This window comes from Andrena cerasifolii, chromosome 1 (assembly GCF_050908995.1).
Source record: "Andrena cerasifolii isolate SP2316 chromosome 1, iyAndCera1_principal, whole genome shotgun sequence".
Taxonomy (NCBI): domain Eukaryota; kingdom Metazoa; phylum Arthropoda; class Insecta; order Hymenoptera; family Andrenidae; genus Andrena; species Andrena cerasifolii.
Window position 1 is genome coordinate 11,174,854 of NC_135118.1, and position 25,887 is coordinate 11,200,740.

General features: G+C 34.7%; 1 protein-coding gene across 2 annotated transcripts in view; it reads right to left on the reverse strand.

Annotated features, from left to right (window-relative positions):
• LOC143375348 (netrin-1) overlaps window positions 1-25,887 on the reverse strand; it is a 270,168-nt gene that overhangs the window by 24,221 nt on the left and 220,060 nt on the right. Inside the window, exons 3-4 of one of the 2 annotated variants that reach the window (XM_076824350.1) lie at window positions 24,468-24,617; window positions 20,039-20,134 (exon numbers count right to left, since the gene is read on the reverse strand). In XM_076824350.1, coding sequence (XP_076680465.1) covers window positions 20,039-20,134; window positions 24,468-24,617 — 246 coding nt within the window. The remainder of the gene's footprint in view (window positions 1-20,038; window positions 20,135-24,467; window positions 24,618-25,887) is intronic. The other variant, XM_076824360.1, reaches the window with a different exon arrangement.

Consider the following 25,887-nt stretch of genomic DNA (forward strand, 5'->3'; position numbering starts at 1 on the left):
AAACCATTAATTATATACGAATGGGGTATAGGATGGAAAAACTGATATGCTACATCGTAGATAATACCATTAAGAATATGCGTGCCAAGTTTGAACTCAATCGGACAAATAGTTTTGGAGCCACATTTGGCCCGCCAGCCGCAGACCCGTGGCCCACCTGAACATCGCCATATCTGTTTTTCATGAACGAGCTTGACAATATTACGCGATTATAATATGTAAGTATATATTAATGTGTATGTATTGCTAGTAAACAGTACATCAAAGTTAAAAAAAACAACGTTTTATTGTAAATCAATGTCAGAAATAACAAATTCAGCCCATAAATTAAAATTGTTTCTAAAAAAAAATATACAGTCGTTTCGCGTGGGAACAAGAGAAGTATAACATAATACGATAAATGCATAAATGATAAAATGATATATACAGATGTGTTACGTTCAACATACTAAAAGAATGCAGAAAAGAGAAAGGAAAAATAGTATTTTATTAACAAACATTTATTTGACACATAAATCGATCAAAAAATAAATCTTTTGATGCGAGTACTTTTTCCCCGATACCAAGTACGTATCGCAGCCGTAGGTATCGGTACAAAAATTACTCGGTATCGAAACAAAAGTATCGAGCATTTACTCGTATTTACTTGGATCGGTTCATCCCTAAGTGCAACATTGGAGCAACATTTTGGCTTCCCAAATAGACAATTTCTCTACCTTCGTTGTTATATTCGTTCATCCTGCGTGATTTATGTAATAAGATTGCTTTCATCGAAGCTCGTATCGCAATTTACGCTGAAATTGGCTGGCTAGGAAAATACTCGGGGTGGTCTGACGTTAATTGTTCTCATTATAATATGCCTACGGATTTGTGACGGCGCGTGGATGTAACGAGACAAGTTTAGGGAAAGTTTCGTGATACCAGAAGCTGAGGCGCGACTTGGAGGAGTAATGGAAGCAGGATCACAGTGGGGTTGGGGGGGGAGGTCAATTAGTCTTGATTTAAATTAGCTTCGGCGGCTGGTAATTAACTTTGGTTTAGGGCCCAACCGGTAAGCCAGTGCCTGTAATAATGAAGATAATAAGGCGGTGACGAGAGCCAGAGGAAACTGGAGGAATGATCACGACACAATTTAATGTTTACCCTAATAGTTTATTTAACAAAAGGTAGGTAAAGGTTTATTAAATTTAACATAGGGTAGAAATAGGCAAGAGAGGGACAGAAGACTGTGGAGGGACGCTGGCAAGGTTTGATAGCGAAAGATGTGGATCGCAAAAGCAAAGCCGGGGAGATTCCCTATTTTTCCCTGCAATGACATCATACACCGGGTATTCTTTAGCTCGTGTATTTTTTTTTTAGAGATTCTAGGCTAGTATTTCGGGAAAGTGTGTATTTTTAAAAGTACAGATTTTCAGAAAATTTGATAAAAAAGAATTGTTTTTGGGTCCGATCGAGTGGGAATACCCCTTAAATTTGAAAACTCAGCACTGCAAATTTATGAAAAAGTACCTTTTATAGTTAAAGGAACGCCGTTGAAAATTCCAGCTTGCAAATCAAAGCTGATTCATTACAATCCAATAATATTCACTTTACCACTAAAGCTAAACAGAAATGTACAAGAAAAGATTTACCTGCTTACAAATTTGCTCAAATAATAAATTTTCCCGTCGATAGAAAATTATTGGTGCTGCATGAAACGTCGACTTCGACTAGAATCAATCAAATCAATCTTCATTGAAACGTCGATTTCAATAAAAATTCAACGAAGGCCACAGAAATGTAATTACTTAATAGTTGATGAAGTTATCAAATTGATGTTCGTGGTTACTGTTCAGAAACCCACTGCTTTGAATTTCGTAACGAATGAGGGGAGTTTTGAATGTTACAACACCAAGAAAGGCATCTTCGAGTTAATGGAGTTTAGATTGCAGCATTAATGAAGACTTTTTGATCCTCAAGCGTGGAGGAATCTTGATACGGATGTGTTCATATTACGAATCAATTTAATGCACGTGAACAGCCGGGCACGCTGGCAAGCGTGAAAGAAGAATCATTTGTAGCGACAGATAAGTTTTCTTTAAAAGCGTAAGCTCTGAAATGCCATTAAATTACAGTGTTTCTAAATTTTTTTTTTACGGCGATGGTGTTTTAATGTACATTAGCCCTGTGAAAAATAACGACGCAGAGCCAGTAGTAGAGCATTACACGAGCCAGATCGTGAAAAAAGGTAATGATGTGTTTTTCATTTCATCAAGCGTCCCCTTTGGCGAAACGTGCCTTCGGCTTTAATAGTCCACGAAAAACAGATCGATTGCTCATCGTGAGTACGTCGCACCGACGAAGCGAAAGGTCATTTCCTTCGAAACTTTCTTCCTTTCACGTGGAAACAGCCTAGTATAAAAATCTTTGCGCAAAATGTTTATGTAACGAACACTGCCTCGTCTTCTTAAGATGTAAACGACGCTCGATGGATTTTTTTTTATTAAAACGTTTTAATTACTCTAATTGCAAGTAAAAGGGAAGAAAATAGATGAAACGTAGATAGATCTAATTAGTTAAGACGGCGAAGTGCAGTAAGAACGCTGTGTTCGAACCTTAAAGATAATGCAATGACTAATAATAAGAATTCCATTAACGTGAGAGTAAAATTGAGACTGAAGTTGAAACTAAAACTTGATAGTAGCGACCGTACTGTGCAATGCATTTAAATATTAAACAGCAAGCATGAAAGTTAATTGGAGAAATTGCCATTGAATAAACGAGACTTCGATCGACAATTTCTGATCCTTCGTTACACATTCATTTCCAATGTGCATGAAATTTGAAAGTGTTGAAATTTTGTTTGTTTAATAATATTGGTATTCTTCAGTTGTCTGCTACAATTTGGAACTTCGAAGTTTCGATGCGTCTAAATTAATATTAATAACACTAGCTTTTCGTCCCTGGCACATTTATTAATAATTTGTTTTTACCACAATAATTTCAAAGTCATGAACCAATTGTATTTATTAATAAATGCCCCGCGTTGCAAAGATACTGGAGCTGCTCGAAATTTCAGTAGCTTAAATTCTCGCATTCCCCGATATTGATTTTCGAATAGGTATCCACGATAAAATGTGCAGGTGTATTGATTTTAAACAAATGGAAAACATAACGCCGTGTATTTTGGAATTAAATATACAATTCCGAAATTACTATCTGTTGGCTACGAACCACATTTTTGAATTACATTCTATCTCTACTTTCTTAATGTTCTGACAAAGTGCTTGATGAAACGCGACTTTTAATCGGCCATTAATTATGTACACGCTATGGGTAGGTACCTACTTCGTTAAGCGGCTTGAACAAAGTTTGACGTGAAAAATTAAACAAGCCTGCTTTACTAGCTTTTATCTATTCGAACAATCTTTCTCAATTACCTTGATCCTTCAACAAAGAGCAAAGAAAGTGGTATTTGTTTGTTGCCACGTTACTCATCGTTTCGCCAGCGGTGTATCATTAGCAAGATTATTTTAACACACACATACATATTTCATATTTTCAGTTTCAGTAATTATCAGCAGACCAGAGATGAAAAACTTACTCGCTCGAGCGCGTCTCTTTTGTCGATAATGCTAAATACAAGTGAATAGTAATTAGTACCTACAAGATATACGAGATGCATTATTTTTCATTAAATTTGTTTAAGCCTGTTCATCGTCGTTGGTTATCCGTGGGTACACGAAACATCTAATCGTAAGATGATACGATTATGTTTATTTGTAGCCCAAGTTCTCGCTAATTAAATAATATAGAGGGTGCTTCAGAAATATGGACAGACAATTTTTCAGACATTTAGCTTTTTAAATGTTCAATTTGTAACACATTAATCTACCAATATATTGTCACGATTTGCACAAGATTGACACTGAGACTAGTGAAAAACCAAGGGAAATCACTGTAAGGGAAAGAATACAAAGAAACAAGTTACGATTGTTCAAAGAATTTGTAACTAATCACAGTATCAATTGCTAGAAAGTGTAATATATTCATTTCGATGCCACCAGTTGATAATAAGTTGATAACGGAAATTTCTCGAAATATCTAATATTCTGCAGTGTAAGTAATTCTACAAATATTGTTGACATAGGTAAGGGAGAGTGGGGTAGTTTCCAACACCTAAGCAAAAAAGCAAACAAATTGAAAGCTATGTGAGAAATGAATTTGTTTATTATTTACAAGCATACTTAAACTATTCGTCCATAAGGTACTGTCACAAATTTTGGAAAAAATATAATAAAAATCAACATTACAGTGAAAAAGCAAAACCCTTGGTGTTAGCGATTACTCGACTGCCGTGGGGTAACCACGAACAGAGTGGTAAATATCGCAGAAGTCGCACAGAAAGCGCGACTTCAATGGTCAACCCTTAAAAAAATGTTGCTACAACCTGTACCTAATGTATTTTTCAAATTCCTCTTCTTGCGCGTTAGAAAAAAATTGCAAATGTTCGGAATAGCGAAAAAAATATTTTTTATAATATTTAATATTATAATATTTAAATTTTTTTCTTAGCCTGTAATGAAAATTCAAAAATCCCTTTTGTAGATTTAAGTAAGTTTTATACATGCAGAGAATTTCATGAAAATCGTTTAACGTGGCTAATCTCGAAGGTTCGAGATTACCCCATCCGATTTGTTCGTCAATACCCCACGACATGAAAAAATAAAAGAGAATTTATTTCAGAGGTTGGAACCATGATTCAAGCAACGCTTTGGTCACAAAATGTTGGTAAAGAAGTGTTTTTTTGCAGCTTAAAAAAAAAAAATAATTGTATCATTAATTCAACAGCAATTACATGCAATTGAAAATGGACAAAATATTACTTGAAAATAATAAATTGTGCGTTATCCTGAATAACATGAGCGTTCTGTATTTATTACTTTCTGCCCGGCGTTGGATACGACCTAAACTATTAGCTAGTGGAGAGGGAGCATCGTTTTTATTTATTAAAACGCCGTAACCATCGCGTTCGCGATTACCCCGCGTTCGTGTTCACCCCACTCTCCCTTACAACATAAGAGACTAAATATCTCAAACGCGATTACTTTGATGACGTTTGATATCTTCATAAGTTTTATTAACCACGGAAATCCATACCTACAATTAATACAAAAAGGCACCCTCCGACTGTAACCAGTATTCGTCTGCGAATTATTACATACATTATCCTGTTTTACAAAATTTCTGGCACAAAAAATCTGAAGATAACTCTTCGAAGGTGAAGGATAAATATGGAACGAAACTTATTCATTGTCAAACTAACTCACAACTGTCGAGACTCTCGATGGTAAACGAAATCGAGAATTCACTTTGCGTTAATTTTCATTTTCTTGGGTTACCACTTTGGTGCGCGGCGAGGGGAAACTGTGCTAGCTGCTTTAAAATGCATCCATGATTGCGGAAAAGGAAGAAAACGGGAAAGAGAACGAATCGATGTGGTGTGCAAACAGTACCAGGGGTATGTTTCCTGAAATGGAAGGACCCTTAGTGGGCGTTTATCCGAGCGCATACGCACAAGCAATAAGTTCACGCATCGGTACAGCAAAACGAACCGCCGATTAACTCGCCTTGTAAGCCAGACAACACGTTTATTTCTGCTTCTTTCATACTAATACACTTCCCCGCCGCGTTTAAACCGATTATCACACCTACAATCTCATCGACTCACTCATGTCTGATTATTCTTGTGTATTACTACTACCCCCTACCACTGATAATAGTAAATAACCACATTATAAGTAACAATAATTTTAACCCTGTTATACGAAATGAAAGGTTGCGTAATTAAGAGGTTGCAGTTGTTTAGAAATGTGTAACATATCCAAAGAAGTTTCCCTTCTTGCCCAGTACAGGATCCTGTTCTTTTTTCTTGCCAAGGAATTACATAATTAGTAGCACAGTGGGTTAAGATCGCACCCTAGTAGCACAAAATATTGAATACACATACATCCAATATTAAAAAGAGGTTCAATAGCTTTCTAATGTTTAAATATACATACAATATTTATTCTAGATTAAGAAGCAAATATTTTTTCCAAATATACTGGAAATATTCATTTTATATTAGAAAACAATATTTTTGTCCAAATATAAATAAAGTATTTATTTAATATTAGAAACAAAATATTTTTTCCGAATGTTCGGGAAATATTCATTTTATATTATGAAAAATACATATATTTCAAATATAAAGTAAATATTTACTTTACATTTTTTAAATATTAATTTAATATTTCATGAATATTTATTTCACATTTTCTGAGTATTTACTTTACATTTTTAAATATATATTTTACATTTCCTGAATATTTATATCGGAACTCTGAATATTATTTTCACATTTCCAGAATATTTGCTTTATGCTTTCTGAATATTTCTTTTATATTCCACGAATATTTAGTTCATGCAAAAATTTCGCGAAAAAATCAGGATTTCAACTTTAAATAGCTGCCATGTTGTTTTAACTTAATATTTCGGAAAATTCTCTCCGTCAACCTGAGGATACATTAATATACTAACGAAATCTTTTTTGTTTTTTGATTTTAGATAATCTGGTTACGAATGGCAATGCTCACCGCAAAACCAAATTTTTAAAAATGCTTCTTGGATGTCGCATGTTATTTTATTATAAACGTAAATATTTTTCTACGAAAAAATTACCAAATGTTCTTCAAATGTTGCTCTTTCAAGCGCAAAAAGTTCTGTAAAAATATACGCTTTCGCTTCTTCAAAAAAAATTCACAAATATTCGCCTCTTTTCGACCGTCTGACTAGGCATAACCCCTTAAGTAGTATTAGCAATTCTCAGCTATGTAGATTTTTGTCGTCCACGGTTCGAATACCACTTTCACGAGATACATTCTCGAACTCTTCCGGTACTTTTTCTGAGGTTCGAAACCGGCTTCTATAACCTAAGTACTTTTCAACTATATAGAATGAAACACCAGCTCTTATGAGTAGTATTCGAATCCCACGAAGTGAGACTTTCGTATTGGAATTGACTCGGATTCATGAGTGCATATTGAACTTGATCCCATCCCTAGTAGCTAGGTATAACCGTTAGGTTCCTCTGTTGCTTGTTTGCCATACTGGCATCTGCTTCGTCAACTGTTTGCGATCGTGATAGCAGCTTTTACTGTTCACAGAAATGAAAACTTTTCGCAAGGTAAGTTTAAAAATGATTTAACTATCTTTATTGCGAAATGTACAGCATTGCTCACGCGTAACTTCGATGCGACCCGAATGAAGTTTTCGAGCCAACTCACAGAGAACTGAAATTAAAATCTCGGAAAAATAGCATGTATTTAATGAAAATCGGATATAAAAATGTCAAATACTTCGTACGACGAAATGGTTGAAATAATAATTTATTCCATAAATGTAGTAAAATAGACAAAATGCATGCAATTATTTATTTATATCTAGGTTTCCATTTTTCAAAAAGCATGTATTCCACTTTTGGTAACTCAAACATATTGTACATACATAATAAAAAGATATTCGCTACTAAATCGCCTTTCACTTTTAATGGATTTTCTGAAGTTACACTAAAACTGGGTGAACGTAACTCACAGCCTACCTTTGCACTCTTTGCACTGATTTTACTCGGATGCTGTAGACGGTCAGGCATACTAGCGATCCTGTGGGGGATATTTGTACAAGAGGTATCAAACTTTTCCCCCAAAGCCCTAACTCGTTAGCGTAACCCAGTGTGACCTTTAAGGATTAAAGACTAATAATATAATCTATACTTATAAAATCGCTGTGTCCGTAGAAACATGAAATTCGGGGGGTATCTAAGGTGAATGCCCCAATTTCTGCTCATTTAAGAGGAATAAAGGTGTAAAAAATTTGTTTGTGATGAAAATTACAAACTATTCATAGAAATAAAAAGAAACAAGCAAAGCTTACATAATATGAAGAATTAAAATTTTCAGTCATTTTTACAAGAATAATTGACTCCACCCATAAATTATTGCATAAAGTAATACATTTCTATGGAAGATAAGGAACAGGTACGACGTTATCTGTACCTATTGTGTTACAAGAGCGACAATCTTCAAACGACATCGTGTACTGAATTGTAATTCAGAGTTGAAGCATTTCGTAGTCCCGGGTTTCACGTTACAGATGTAAAATTTCATGGTGCCCGACGTCATCGCTCATAAGCTTCTTCTGGCTCATAATTACGCTCGTAAAGGGGAATGCGCAGAAGTACGGACCGCACTGCATTTTTTGCGTGTAACCTAAATTAACAGCGCGCGTTAGTATAGTATGTCAGAAGTACTTTACAGTGGACTATAGTTTAAACTGTAATTCCTGTGTCTAAATTATCTAATCTCAAGACAACTGGCGATGAATTCGAAGTATGCAGCAGGAATTAATTTTGCCTGCCAATTATTCTTTAGAGTTGAAGTCTCTGAATGTGTTAATTAATTATAATTGCAGATTAACAATGAATGCAGCTCGAATGTTACAAATTTATTGTGCAATTTAGATTAGTATTGTACAGGGTGGTGCACCATTCTTTTTAGTTGGTGCTCACAAATGTTAAACACAAACTACTTAGTTTCATATTTACTTGTTAGAAATTTGATAATACTATGGCACGTTGCATGTTTATTAAAGTAGGTAAACAAGAAACAGAGAATGCATAATATGTATTACAGAACACATTTTGCAAATATGCTGATTTTGAATTAGTGATTGCTAGAAGTTACTTTATATGGACTGAAAATTAATATCACACTATAAACACAAATATAGTTTATTATATAGTCGGCACACAGTGTATCCAAGTATCAGTGTAATTTGGTAAAATATAAAGGTATACAAGAGAAGAAATTAACTTAGACTGACTACGGTCGTCACTTTACGTTCGAGCCAAGACCCTTTGCCTCCCTTTTTCAGAATAGAGGAAACGCAGCCTTAACCATAAAATTTTTCGGTATTCGAATATTCGAATACTTCAGTTACTCAATTACTTGGCGAATATAATTCGAGTATCTAAGTATTCGAATCCTATTCGAATATATAAGTATTCGAATCCTATTCGAATATTTAAGTATTCGAATAGTATTTGAATATTGAAGTATTCGAATAGTATTCGAATAGTATTTGAATATTTAAGTATTCGAATAGTATTCGAATAGTATTTGAATATTTAAGTATTCGAATAGTATTCGAATAGTATTTGAATATTTAAGTATTCCAATAGTATTCGAATAGTATTTGAATATTTAAGTATTCCAATAGTATTCGAATAGTATTTGAATATTTAAATATTCGAATAGTATTCGAATACTTGGATACTCGAATAGTATTCGAATACTTGGATACTCGAATTATATTCGCCAAGTAATTGAGTAACAGAAGTATTCGAATATTCGAATACCGAAAAAATTTTATTCGAATATTCGAATACCGAAAAAATTTTATTCGAATATTCGAATACCGAAACAAATTTATTCGAATATTTAAGTATTCGAATACTATGGTGTGAATTATAAATCAAGTTCTTTAGCTTCATTTGTCAGGGTGAAGTCTTATAAGCTAATTTTGACCCACTTCACATCATACTATTCGAATACATCAGTATTGTGAATTTTACATCAGTATTCGAATAGTATTCGCAGTTTATTCGTAGCATTCGAATACTTGTAAAATATTCGAATAGTCCCAACCCTAGTAGGTACACCTGCACAATACAAAAAATATAACTTATTTTTTAATTATAATTGAATTATAACCACCTCTGCCACCTGTTCGCTTAATTTCTCATACTATTCACTAATTGTAAGCGTAACCGCAAACTTGTCGAGATTGATTGTCCACCCCACAAAATTCACCTTCGCCAATGTACCAAACGTACGAAAAAGCGTGAAACGTTAGTGCTGTATCCTCTCCCCGTTTCGGCATCGATTTCACAATTTCACCCCGAGTTTTTCGCGAATTCACGGGTCGTAAACGTAACTCACCGGCCAGCTGCCTCGATACGACGTGTACTAACATGTTATTACGCTTAGTACCGCGCGAGGGGGGCAGAAAGCATCGATAGCCGCGGGCATCCCCTTTTTTAGCATCAGCGCGCACATTGTTCATAAGCGTTGCAAACTAGTAGCTGGAGGATACTTCTCGCTGCTTCCCGCCATCCCCATTCTTGCGAGGAATAAGAGCATCCTCGTGTGTGTATCGCGCATGCGGCCCGTCGCGCATACATCGCGGGGAGTATGCATTTCGCGTCACGAATCGCATCTATATGTTAATGCCGCGCGCAACCGCGCGCGTAATTCTCATTGCACGCACCCACGCACCGGACAAATGCTTCGCGGCCGATGCATATGAACGCGATTGCGGAAACTCGGCGATCTGTTGTCCGGCGATGATTGGCTTCGTTTGGCCCACGACAAATTGATACCAACGCTCCCCATTTCGTGGCAATCCTGATACGCGCGCTATTATAGACATCAACCCGCTGGGATTCGTGCAATTTAATCGCGCGTCAGGTTTTAACAAACCTTTTGTTAAACGACTGATATTTTAGTCTTAACAAATTTAAACGACTGATATTTTAGTCTTGGGAAGTCTGGTAACTCGTAAGTTCTGATACTTTTGAAACTTTGCAGGCTTGTAGGAAACCTTAATAAAAAAAAAATTGGGCAATTATTTATTCTACTGCTTTTTAATTCTTCGGGGTGAAAACAGCCCTCGGAGGTTAATGTTTGCCTTCCTATTTTCCTATATACAATTTTCAAAACTGTAGTACCTATATATAAACAAAATTATTGCAATGAAAATCCCATGGTTTTTATGGTCTATAAAACTGTGCAGTGAAATTGTTTAGAATTTGGAGTTTAAATGAAGAAGCATCCCTTACCACAAACAATTAAACAGTTTCATTGCTCAGTTTTGTAAAGCATAAACAGTTAAATTTGCACCCCAACACTTTTTTTTATATTTACTATAGTTTTCAAGATGGACAAGAAAATAGGAAAGCAAAGATTAATCTTTCAAAGGTGTTTGCACCCTGCAGAATCAATAACACTGTCCAACAGAATTGAACTTTTTTACTGTTCCGTAACATTCAATAGTCGTTTCTTATAGATTTTTGTGCTCGGAAAACGAATCTGTAAACCGTTTATCGCCATCACCCTTAGTTTTCGAGAAATTAGATTTTGAAAAAGAAATGCAAATTTTCAACTTTGAACATCTTTTGTGTCCAAACAATAATAGTTATTCGGTTGCATGGTCTATCAAATTATTCGATGAACCCTCGCGAACACAACGATATAAGTTATGATTGAATTATAAGCATTTAAATATGTTTGAACAATGATCAAAAAATATAAAAATACGATTAGTTATTTTGTATTCTCGTGTGAAAAGACGTCGAAATAAATATTTCAAAATTAATATATTTGTGACACTAATAGAATAAAGATCAGTTATTATTTTTGTTGTTATTGTCATTTTAGTGCTTTTCATCGCGATGCGTTTCGAGATAGAATTTATGCTTTACTACGACCACCCACTTTCACAAACAAAAATGAGTTTATAATGAAAAATTTTAATTATTGAATAACTGTGGAAGTCGTTTCTAGAAGTTCTGTTATTTTATTGGATCTAATGTTTCGGCTACAGTATTGGAAATATTTCTTTCACCCTCGAAACAATGCTAGTCCGTGATATTGAATTTATTTTGGCCAAGATATCGACTGCTGAGTAATTACTCAACAATTACGCAATAATATTTTATCGATACTAATATTACGTCAGGTATAAGTGATAAGGTGTTAAATATTCGGGTGGCGCAGTAAACATTTGCAATAGTACCTACCTACGCTTGGAATAGACAGGGGAGAGAGTTAATTGGTATGCAATTTTCTGTGATTTAAATTGTAAAATGATGTGACTCTTTTAGAAATGGATTATTTCATTACATATTTAGGTGTTAATGGTGTTAAAATTTATCAGAAGTTTTCAGAGAAAATCAATTTACCTACTTACTATGAACATCTAAATAATAAACCTAAATCTAAATGTGAAACTAAATAATAATAATAATAAGATCGCTCGAAAATTTTCGATTTAACGATTTGTGTTTTGACAATGAGCAATATTTCAAATGTTGAATATTAGAAGACAATTTCAGTTCGCTATTTAATACCATTACTATAAATCTTATAATACATTATACAATAATTTTGATTATATACTATCATTACTCGAAAGCATAATAATCTGTATAGGTATTCAAAACAGAAGATCAAAGAGTTCAATGAATGAATTTTTAGATTCATTTTTACTTTTTCTATGTACTAATTCGTTATTTTAAAATTCATCAAGCAGATAAAAACATGTGTAAATTAAATCTACCAGAATCAACGAAACAGTAATTCTTACATTCTCAGCTGTGTTAATTTTTCATTTTAAAACTCGTCGGGACGATAGAAACGTTTTTAAATTAAGCTTGCTAGGATGTACGAAACAGAGACAAGTTAAAAGAATCATAAAATGTAAGCGAGAAATATTCCACTTTTAGTTGCCCATTTCATGACCATTCAGCCGCACAATAACCATAGTAACCACATATAAAAAATTCAGCACTCGTTGAAGACAGATAATCGAAGACCTGCTTTGGATTCACTTCTGCATAGTTCGTCCGACAGAGCTACATAGGCCACGCGACGTTCCGTTGGTTTCGTTACATAGGATCGCATTAACTCGATTACAGCCTTTACAATTCCCTGCAAACCGTATCCCCTTGTCTGTCGCTGTCGACGTGTATGCAAGCAGCCTATCCCGTGCTTCTTAACCCTAGGATAATTCCTGGGCTTATTTAAAACAGCCCTCGATGGGCTCAGATTTTATTAGTTGTGGATTAAACGAATTTACGGTATGTATAAGCTAACCGGAGGAAAAAAATCATGCTGTATTATACAAAATATTGATATTTTTTTTGTTCATTATACATGGCATACTAAATGAGAACTGTAATGATCGAATGACCGCGCAAGTAAAATTCTTCGGCTACTTTACGTAAATAATGTTGCATCAATGAAGCGGAAACTACTTCTGTAAGAAAATCCAAAGGTAATTAAATTAATTTGATAACGTGGGTGTATTATGTTGTGATATTACAGAATAGCGTTCATTGCAATGGGCACATCCCCGAATATATTGATTTGCATGTATTTCTATTGTTTATCACATGAGATAGTAATTTTAGTTTTCGAGGCAGTTGGTAATTGTGAAAATTAAGTTATAAGTACCTAATATGTAAATGCACGGGATTAAGAGGCCTCAGAAGTAAGTAGGTCTGGAAATATTTGTCGAAATTTTCTTTATTCAAATGTTGGATCAGTTGAGAATAAAATATGACTATTGTAGGTAGTTACACTCAATATTACATTCAAATTAGGCCTGTACTCGAATATTTCAATACTCAAATTATCAAGTATGATCTGAACCGTTACATGGTTCAGCGTTACATTAGACTAAGTATCTAGTCATAGACCTAGGTGGGTACTAACAGGGGAATTTTCCTAGAGTGAACTTTTGTTTTGCAGAGTATAAAAAAATATTAGAAAAAGATTCTTTGAGTTTCTTCAAAGATTTCTGGCTGAATTAGCCTTCCTCTGATTAATCCCAAACTATTTTATGGATAAAAAATGTTTCACGCAGCAATTTTATTATTCAAAAGCGATGTTTGGCAATTCGAAAAATCAGGAAATTCGAAAAATTAAATTTGCAGAAAGGTAGTCTAAGCGATGCTAATAACGTCACCAGTTTTTGTTTCGCAACGAAACGGTCCTAGGGGTGAGAACAACCCCCCAAAGAAATTGTGAGTTTTCATATTATCACCGGGCCGCCACATGGATATCTGCGAAACCCTAAAAGATTTTGAAAAAATGTTGACTTAAAAGCTTTATGGTTTTAGGTATCCTAAAACGTGATGACAAAGAATTTTCGAAAAATGTTGGTGGGAATAAATTTGGGAAAAATTAATTAATTTATTAACCCTTCGTTGCATAACTTCTTCAATTTAGGGAAAAGATACTTTTTTGAACTCATACAAGCGATAATAATAAGAGAAAAATAATAAAACAAAAATTGTGTATTTTTTATTTTTCCACTTTTTCCGCCATTACGATTATGATTATTTAAAAACCGTGGAATTATAACGTTCAGCGCGATGAGTGTAACTGTTTAAAAACTAGGATATGTATCTTTCATGAAAAATTAGTCACATCACACTACAGGCTAGTTAAAACAAAAAAATTAAAAAGGCAGTATATGTTGCATCTTTGCAACAATATACAACGAAGGGTTAATAATATGAAAAATTACATTTTCTTTGAGGGTGTATATTCAGGATCACTTGGACTACATTTCTGCAAAGTTTCAAATTATTTTTCTTAATTTTCGAGTTGCCGCACATCCCTTATCAGCTTCGCGCGTAGAATTCGATCAGAAGCGAAAAATTTCATTATTCGAATCTCCGAATACATACGGTCGTGATTCGAGTGTAACATTCGTGGGATATTCGCAACACTCGAGTACCTACTTAGGCAACACTCGAGCAGTGGATTATTTGAATAGTCCCAACCCTACTCAGACACCGTCCCATGGTTCAGGGTACTCGGGTGTTATCGATTATCGACGGGACTCTTGAAATCGATTGTAGCAGCCATGAGCCGAAAATCCCGCTCTACGGATGGTGACCGTAGCTCGCCACCTTGTCATTCCGTAGAATGCAATTCCACTTAAGTATGAGAGCTGGCTCGATGACGGTTTCGGGTGCCTCGCAGGGCATTCAGCTGCCCCGTCGAGTTTTCCTTTGCTCGTTCCTCGAGCCAGGAGGGCCAAATAATTTGCGAATGGGCCCCGCGCTCGCGCTGGTGTTGTACATCGGGGCAGTGAAGGCGCGTGGAAGTAAACGTCGGTCCATTAAAGGGAGCCCATACGAATGTATATCTGCGGCTAAATAATAATAACTCGCCAGCGAACCCTCGCCCTCCCTTTCGTCAATGCAGAAAGAGATGGTGGCACGCGGCAGGGCGGGGGAGGACAAGGAGGGAGAAACGGTGGAAAGAGAGTTAGCAAGTAGAAAAGGAAACGGAGAAAAAGGGAAAGTGAAAGGGATGCAGGGAGGGCTGGTGGCGGTGGGGGAGGGTGGAACAAATGGAAGAGGGCGAGGACGGGGAGAACATTAATTTTTAAAAGAGGGGACGGTAAGAAACGGAGAGGTTGTGCTAAAATACAATCAAAAATTGTACTTCAAACGACGCACTTATCGTTGGAGGTACCTATTTCTCGTACAGGTCTTTTTTTTAAGGAGAAATCGTACGTTATGTGCAATTTATAGATTAAATGAGTTATATTTATTTATTTTTATTTATTTTTATTTATTTTTATTTATTTTTATTTATTTTTATTTATTTTTATTTATTTTTATTTATTTTTATTTATTTTTATTTATTTTTATTTATTTTTATTTATTTTTATTTATTTTTATTTATTTTTATTTATTTTTATTTATTTTTATTTATTTTTATTTATTTTTATTTATTTTTATTTATTTTTATTTATTTTTATTTATTTTTATTTATTTTTATTTATTTTTATTTATTTTTATTTATTTTTATTTATTTTTATTTATTTTTATTTATTTTTATTTATTTTTATTTATTTTTATTTATTTTTATTTATTTTTATTTATTTTTATTTATTTTTATTTATTTTTATTTATTTTTATTTATTTTTATTTATTTTTATTTATTTTTATTTATTTTTATTTATTTTTATTTATTTTTATTTATTTTTATTTATTTTTATTTATTTTTATTTATTTATTTATTTTTATTTATTTTTATTTATTTATTTATTTTTTTTATTCATTCATTCATTCATTCATTCATTCATTCATTTATTTATTTATTAATTAATTTAACGGGACGTACCCTTTAGATACAAAGAAGCATATCGTCGATGATAGTGCAAAACCGCGTATGAGCAATCTGTAAATACAGCGGTTCTGCATTTCAGCCATTTTAACCCTTAACTGGTATCTTGGGGTCGCTCATGACCCCAGGCACGCAAAGTTCGCTGCAAAATTTTTGGTTGTCTAAGCTTGTAAACTGTTTTTCTAATTAATTTTATAATAATAGTTTAACTTTCTAGGTTTCTATTATTTTATACAATACCTAAGAACAAAATATTCATAGAGGTTGATTCAGGGTCGACTTTACAAATTTCTGTGTCCTTTTTTATTTGGGTTCTGCCACGACCCCAGTATACCAGCCACGTTTGCCAAAAACAGTATACCAGTTAAGGGTTAAGGGGGTTTTCTTTGACTGAACTTTTTTGGGACAGTTTTAGCACTCCTTGCAATAAATACTAACATCAATTCGTCATAAAAATGCTTAATTTCTGTGTAAAGTCAGTTTCACGCACCAAACGTGCCGTCACTTCACCTGATTTCTCAGTAAATGCGCGAATTGAATTGGTTGATTTATTATTAAAGAATCAATCAATTACTCTGCAAAATTTGATCATAAACAAATCTTGCACACCTTCTTTACGTCGAGTTATCTCTTAAATGAGCAGAAATTGGAACATTCACCTTATCGAATAAATTTCACAATTTTTATAAATTCAAAGGATCAAGGGATAAAAACTAACGAATACGGACGAAGAGCTGATTAATTACTGATACAAAATATATAAAACGAATGACTTATTACGGGTAAAATAATTGGTGTTTTCAACACACGTTTAATACTTTTATGTTTATTTCGATATTTATTTTTGTGAGTCTTGAACAAGTGGAAAGTTTGTGTTAGGAATTTGTGAGCACCCTATAGGTGTAGGGCTACATCTATAAGGATATTTCTCTGTTCCATTGTCTTTAATTAATAGGTAATAACATTATTCATAGATATTGTACTGTATCTTTTTCCAAGGAAGTGCACCATACCATACGTTAGCGACAATGTCTGTATCCGCTTTTATAAAGTCTAACTGGTATCCTATCTGCAAATTATTCCGTCGAGATAGCCATACGTAATAGTAGGGGTAACTGGAACCTCTCGGCAATGATACGATACTTGATCCAACTATTGGACATGTTACGGACAGAATAATGCTTCGTTATTTATAGTTGTTACGCTTTACCACGTTGCTCTTGATAACGATGAGCGTATGTAGTTCACAATAATTCATGTTATGATAGGGTAGATGCACCATTTGTGGCCACTTTAAGGGGTTCTGCCTAGTCAGACGGTCGAAAAGAGGCGAATATTTGTGAATTTTTTTTGAAGAAGCGAAAGCGTATATTTTTACAGAACTTTTTGCGCTTAAAAGAGCAAAGTTTAAAGAACATTTAGTAATTTTTTCGTAGAAAAATATTTAAGTTTATAATAAAATAACAAGCGACATCCAAGAAGCATTTTTAAAAATTTACTTTCGCGGTGAGCACTGCCATTCGGAACCAGATTATTTAAAATCAAAAAACAAAAAAGGTTTCGTTAGTATATTAATGTATCCTCAGGTTGACGGAGAGAATTTTCCGAAATATTAAGTTAAAACAAAATGGCGGCTATTTAAAGTTGAAATCCTGATTTCTTCCTGCAAAAATTACGCGAAAAAATACCTATTTTTTCCCATAATAGGTATATATGGGAAAAATACCCATACCATTACGGTTTACTGTTGCCGTGATACCAATTCCACTTAGTACTCATTTTAGCTCCTACTGGTATCAAATGTCGATACCAAGTACTTACGATTTCGAGACGTATCGAATCTTCTAAACGAGTATTTTGGTTATCGAACTACTTAAAACTCATGAGAAAGACTGGCAGAACTGGCCGCGGGGATTCCGATCGTCCGTTTTCTGAAGGACAGACCCCGTACAGTTTATGCAGCACTACTGTATTCGTACTTTTCATAATGCAAACGGACATAAAACGTGGGATGATCGAGTGGCCGTCAACGCGTTAATAATGTTTACATAACAATTATAATGCAACGGGAATATTTTAGCAAAAACAGGAGCAAAAGGGATAAACAGCTAACGCAAGCAATAATTTGTAAGAGGGATGAGGGCTGGTTGGGTGTCAGGATTTATGGCTGTGTACAAGCGTGTAAATAAAAAAAAAACCGTAAACTTTATGCTCATACGGTTGTACAAGTAGGCCGTTGGAAACTCCAAGCACATGGGCAAGCCGCAAGTGACGGTAGTTTTAATTAAGCCATTAGGGGTGGCTGAGAGGCTGCGACCAAGCGGCTAGACATTCCAACCCTCTATTCCGTCCTTCTTTCTCCCTTCCCCGCCCTGTCTTTCTCACTCTCCGCCTGCCAAATTAATATTGTGCTTACATACCACACTGCCACGTGGCAAGGGAGTTTGTATCCGAATAAACTTCCTACCCTCCCCGCATTTCCCCATCCCATGCGTGTGCTGTAAGCGTCTCTCTGCTTGTGGAAATATTATAAGGGAAATTACGAATAAGCGAGATTCCTTCCCAGTTATGAGAAAAGCTTCCCCCATCTACCGCCTATCATTGCGTACGTTGATTATCGGTTTCGTCTCGTACAGTCCATGTTTGCTAACTGTCAGGAGCTCCTAAATAAAAGATTAATTTAGAATGGAAGTGATAATTATTATGTGAAGCATTTAAGATTACTTGTAACTCACAACTTCGCTATTTAATGTAAGACTATATTTTGTTCATTAAATTTTAATGTTTTATTTACCAATACAGAACAATTTTACTTTTTTCTTAGGTAATATTAGTCATTCTGATGATTTTATTGTTTGAAAAGCTGTGTCAAGCAGAATTTTATTTTGTTATTTATGTTTACTACCTATTCAAACAAAATAAGCATTTTATTTATTTTTAGTTAACCTTCGTATTAACTCTTAACGTATTAATTATATTGTAATACAGTTTGCAGCAATAAAAGCAAAATCATTTTTTGAACTTTACTTTTCATATAAATTACCAATGTTTGCAGTTTTCATTTCCATTACAGTTGTACCTATATAAAATTCCCCTGGCGTTAAGTACAAAATTAAAAAAATGTTGATACTTAAATTATTATTGAATATCATAAAAGAGTTACTCTGATCATGTTTTTTACCCTCTTTTGCTACATAAATGTACCATTTGTATCATTCCAGTGATGTATAGAAATGGCTGCACCCGCTCAGATCAGTAATCACCTAACAGATTAGCATTGTCCTTTGTCTTTGAACCTCCACTAATTTCATTAATCTCCCGCAAAACCAATCTAACAGCCAGTACACGTTGACAGCCCTGAAATCCTTAAAAACCCAGAAATAAATTCAGCACGCTTTTTGGACACTGCTATACCATTAGGCAAGTCCCTAGAGTGTAGGAATGTGGCCAAATAAACGCAAACCTCTAGTAGTTACTGGGGCCTATATAATAGTTTACGAAAAACACATTTAGTGGTTTGTACCCTGAAGGATATCGCTTTACACACCACTTGAGTGGACACCAACCAAGTTACATAGTCGCTATGTTTCTGCGAGGCACAGTATATACAGTGACTCGCATTAATATGCGGACACTTTTTAAAATTGCATAACTTTTTTAGAATTGGTCTAAACGACTTGAGTTTTTTTGAGAAGCTAGAAGGATTAGTTTGCTAAATGACGTATTTGGTTGTTTTGAAAAAAAATGTATTTAGTCGGAATAGCGAAAAAAATAGTAAAGGTCGATTTTTAAACTTTTTTTGTGAGCTTGTAATCGCTATTCCAACCAGATACATTTTTTTTCAAAACGACGAAACGCGTCAGTTAGCAAACTAACCCTTCTAGCTTCTCAAAAAAGCTCAAGTTGTTTGGACCAATTCTAAAAAAGTTATGCGATTTTGAAAAGTGTCCGAATATTAATGCGAGTCACTGTACCTTCTGAATGCACCTCTGCAAGACACGTCGCTACGGTTTTACTTGACATTTACTCACCAGCTCGTCCATCGTAACCACGCTCGTCGTCGTCGTCCTCGCGCTCCCCGCTCTCCTCGCCAGCTGTGCCCTGGGTCTGCACAACCCTCGGTATTTCTACGGAAAGGGAAATAAATGCATGATTACTCGACGAGGAATACGTGGCCGCGTTAAATACGACTCGTATCTCTTCCAAAGGACTACACACCGTTTCCTTTTTCGTGTTTGCAAATTTTGCCTAATTGGACGCGCGATCGGGCGATAACAGGGTCGGCCGGTCGCGTGTTCCCCCCAATTGATCGATCGATCACTTCTAAATGCAGGACGGTTAAGATCCGAAACCTTCGTGCCGGTTTATCCTTTTTTCCTCTCTCCTTAATCCTCCGCCACGCAGGCTGTTAATGGGACGTTCAAAGAGTTGCCGTGCGTTTTATAACGTATCGTGTATTTTGGGGATCGAGGCTTTTAATTGCAGATTGCGCGGTTCTTCGTAGAATTTTATGCCGATGATTGCGCCAGTAATTAGAAAAGTAGCCTGGCTTGAAAATCTGGAGAAATTGCATGTGCCGCTTTCGTCTTTCAGATTTTTTGATACACCTATACAAACGCGGTAAAAAAAAACATTACTTCGACCGCTTTGATAATCTATAATATTTTCCGGAAATCTTTTTATCATTAGCTTTTCATTGTTGAAGGAAAATGAAATATATTTCGAGGAAGCAAACTCATGTTTCCTTCATTGAAACTTAAAGTACATATTTCACTTGTTATTTTCTGTGTCTTAGTACACGTTTTCTCAGGCATGTTTTTCCTGAACTTTCAAGAAAGTTCTATGTAGGTATTCTTTCTCCTTTCTTGCCCTTTACGTACACTTCGCTTACATAAGTACTTCGTAACCGCTAACTTCGCATCACGGTAAAGAATCTCGAAAGGAAGCTTATTGCCGTAATTTGCAATCTATTGCCTATATCGTATCTTCGATCATACAACCGAGCCTAACTTTGTATTTAGACGTATTAAAATACAGTACTATGTATAAAGTTTTTATGCAGAATGATTCTAGGACTGGAACGACCTGTAGCTTTCTCTTAACTGATTGTGAGAAGAACATTCCCAACTCGAAAATTCCGATTTTAATGAAACTTAGTGTGATTGCAGAATATATTGTAGTATGCAAGGGGCAAGTTTTCTCTGAGGAAATTCACTCTGAAGAGGTGAAATCAGCCTTTAAAGTTATTTCGTTTTTTTTTTCGTGTTTTTATTATACATAATTTAATAATGACGCGAGGCAGAACAGAACTTTAAATATAAAAATTGGTCAGTTTTGTATATTCTATCGCACTACGAAAAGAAAAATAAAGTCATACTAAATTAAAGAACGAAAATACGCGATAACTCTAAGGGTTGATTTCACCTTTTCAGAGTGAATTTCCGTAGGAAAAAATCGCCCCCTGCATACCTCAATAGGGTTTAAGGGGGTATACCCGTTTGAACCATCGGAAAGTGTGTACATTTTGTGGATTTTTTACAAGTCAATGGCTTTAATTTCAGCTAAATACGCGTGCCTTTTAGACGCCTGAGGGGCACGCGGAGGTAAGGGAAACGCGTCCAGATATCCATAGAACAGATTGTGAAGGGGGGAGGGTCCCTGTTAGGGCTACTTGTGTGTGTAGTTAAAAAAATAATTTGTAAAAAAAATTACCTATCATATTTTATTAATATTTTGGAAACTGATAAATACTCGAAGCTACAATTTTAGATTTAGAGTCCACACTCCTTCCTCACCCCTCTCCTCAAACCTCGCGTCGATCTGCCACTGGGGCCATTCGGGAGAACATCCAGAAATATAATAAGAAATTCTCTTAATTGTCAAATTAGTAAACCGCGCTTATTTATATAGTGAATATTTAAAATTGGAATGTATAGTTTAAATTTTAAATACAATTAGTGATTCAAATATAGTTTAAAATTTGATTATAATTAACAATTTTAATATAGCTATAGTATTTTTAGTCGGCCGCGATCGTCCGATGGATATTTTAATCGATACGCCACTGGGGACCACGTGAAAAGTTCGGAACACAGACGCATAAAAGCACGCGAAAAGCGTGGCGTCATTCGTGTGCTCACGTTCCTTAGGTCGCCATTTACGTTTACGTTAATTACGTCTCAATTTACCAACGCTCGCCATTAGTACCGTATCTACCTGTATCTACTATTCACCTATATATAACCAATAAACTATTTGTTTCTACTATATAGTTCTGAAATTAAAATATAATTAAAACTAAAGTACACAGTTAAGACGAACGTCTATACTGAATATTTAACAAAATCTTACACGTATTATGTTATCGAAAAATGACAAATTCAGCTTATCAGTTTGGACTTTTTTTTTAACAATTTTTACTTTAAAGTTCCACAATGTTTATATTAATTTCTCTGCTCTGCTATACATTTTAAGAGAGCGACGTTTTCGTGAATTTTTCATAAAATTTGAATATTTTTTCAACACCCATTGTATTGACGAAAGCTTCAGGTTTGACATAGGTATTATCTCAGTGTGTAAGTCAAGTCGGAGTACACAGGAAACGGCGTAGTGTGATATGCTGGAAATAATTAAGTCGGCTATGCACGCTGTCAACTGTGGTCGTCAGCATGGTGGGAACGTGATAATCGGTTCTTCTGCAAGACCTGAACAGGACTTCGAGTATAAATCCACTGTTCATTTACTGAATACGAAGAATTATTATAAATACAAAAGCAGATCAAGGAAATTGTAGTTTAATATTGCGAACGGTGATTTGAAGATACAACTGCAACGTTAAAGTTAAACTATAGTAGAGAAATGCGTTGTCAAAAACAGTTGCGGGAATTAATTTCACAACATGATTTAGCAGCCCCTATTTAGTAGCGTTATTAACATGCAAAATCCAACTCCATTCCAAACATATTAATACTTACCGATGCTTTCGTATTTTAAAAAAGTTTGGCATCATAACTGTTTAATGAATTGCCAATTGATAATTAACCCTTCGTTGGCACACCTCTTTTTTTTATCAACTTTGACATACCTGGGTGGCTCACACCCAGAACAATTTTTGAACGACTGCCATTCTTATCTGAAGAATCCAATCGTCATGAAAAAAATCATGGGTCAATTTCAAGGCCTGTAGAATGTATTCCAATAGTTTTTTTCATTGAAATTTCATCACAGTTTTTGTAAAAAAATCTAGAGTTCCATGTGTCGAGGAAACACGAAGAAAATCTTCGAAACATTTTAACTTTTACAAATTTCAATATTAGAAGCTAAAAATCTACAGAGTTATTGTTCAGATATCATATTTTCAGAGTAAAAATAGTTTGTAAGTCGGCTTTGGAAAAACGGTATTTATTTTGCACATAGAAGCTGCAGAGCGTCAAAATCAGCTTATGGGTGGCTCACACCCAGAGTGTCAACGAAGGGTTAACGTGGCGAGTTATTTTTATCACAGCTTATACTTATGAATATTCAGAATTTATACATAATAAAGTGCAGTGGCGGATAAAATCATATCTCGACTATAAATATGTACATCAAATGTTAACAAACAAAGGGGAACATTGTAGGACGTCACGAAAAGAAATGTAAGAAAAATATACTAAATGGGGCATGTATTGGAAATGTGATTTTCTTGATCAATTCTTGGTATAATTCATTTCCATTTCCAATAAAGTGCGAAATCATCTTTTATCATTAGAATCTTGGAATTCAAATTCATTCGTCTAGAATTTTTAATTACATTCGCAATAATTAATCCTATTCTTTTCATTGCTTTAGCTTGAGAACATAAATGCGCGTCCATAGTAGGATTATGTTCTCTGAAGTTGTTACTTTTACAAACGTTCGTAACCACGATAACTGTAATTTGAATAAGATTCAGGGTACAGTAATCGCCCGCTATGAGTCCGTCGAACGGGGCTGGCGGCGAACTCACTTTGCGAGGTTAAACCTGTTAATATTATTGTTACCTACTGAAATTTTTCATTATTAATTGAATCGTTCATAATAGTTTACAGAGTTTTTATTTGCATAAGTTCAGGGGAATATAAAAAATTGATAGTAGTTTTTCTATCGCTTCTCCAGATTTGAGTTGCAGACATTAATTTCAAATTATATTCAATTTCCTTTTAATTAAACACAGTGTTTTAAAGCTTTACCAAGAAGAAGAAATACGAATTTTGACATATTTTGTGCACAGGGGATTCCCCTTAATGGATTTCAGGAACTTATTCGCCTTTTAATCAGTGTTTACTATACTGTGAAAGGATGGTAATTTTAATCGTATTCAGTTTACAAAGCCAGTAAACAGTAACTCTGGGCCATAACTATTCTCATCCAAGCAACCACATAGGTGCCCTGCATTTAATTTTTGGAGTGATAAAAAAAGGTGTGTATACGTGTACTTACTGATGCACGGTGCAATGTGAGATCTACTCTGCTGGTAACCTCTGGCACATCTGTTACATGTGGTACCGGTTACACCGTCTTTACACGGGCATTGGCCGGTACTTTGGTTACAAGTTTTCCCGGACGCCCCAATCGGGTGACAGTCACACGCTGCAACACACAACATGCGAAATTAGGGGGTGGTTAGTCAAAAGAAAATAAAGTCTATCAGTATAGCATATTACATATTATTTATATCAGTAGCCCTCGCTTGGCGGGTACAGGGTCTAGTGGGACCCATGCTAAATATCAAATATCAAACTGCGTGTGTTACTTATTATTAGTATTATTTTTTTAAAGACACAAGGATTTTGGATCATAACAAGATCAGATTTTAATATGAAACTTTATTCTAAGATATTGGTGAATGAAATAATGAGTGAAAATATGGGTAACAATCTGCATAGTACCTATCTCGATGGATTAATAAAATCCTTATAAGGTGCCTTACGCGTAGCGACAGAATGCTCGTCATCTAAATTTTACTAATCCCTCAGTACCTTAGTTGTAACTTATAAATTGTACTTTTTTTAGTCCTTCAATCAAATAGTATAGGAGAAATAAATATTCTTGCTTGACGATTATATTTGATTCGTAATAATTGGTCTGTACTGTAATAGGTATGTGGTACTTTGATAATTTATAATATTTAATATATTTCTAACGATCTGCAAAAATTACGCGAAAAATCAGGATTTCAACTTTAAATAGCTGCCATGTTGTTTTAACTTAATATTTCGGAAAATTCTCTCCGCCAACCTGAGGATACATTAATATACTAACGAAATCTTTTTTGTTTTTTGATTTTAAATAATCTGGTTCCGAATGGCAATGCTCACCGCAAAAGCAAATTTTTAAAAATGCTTCTTGGATGTCGCTTGTTATTTTATTATAAACGTAAATATTTTTCTACGACAAAATTACCAAATGTTCTTTAAATGTTGCTCTTTTAAACGCAAAAAGTTTTGTAAAATTATACGCTTCCGCTTCTTCAAAAAAAAATCACCAATATTCCCCTCTTTTCGGCCGCCTGACTAGGCATAACGCCTTAATGTGCAGGCAAAACGCCTGATAGTATAAACTTATAGCTTTTGTTAATTAAATTCCCGAAAATGGCGTTGAAAAACGGGCCGTTACACTAGAGTACCGCATTAAATCTCTAAAAATCTCCACCTTACATTCACAACGTTGCAAAATACCGCTAGCAATATAAACAATATCTACTCAGTAATTCATTAGTTTATTCCGTTCGTCCTGCGCCATTTCTGTCGCTCAATTCATTCGTATCCATAAATCGGATATCAGAGTGACTACGCGGAAGTGAATATTTCCAATGTCATCAGCTGCTGGTCTATCGATCAGTGTTTTTCCACCTTTTTAT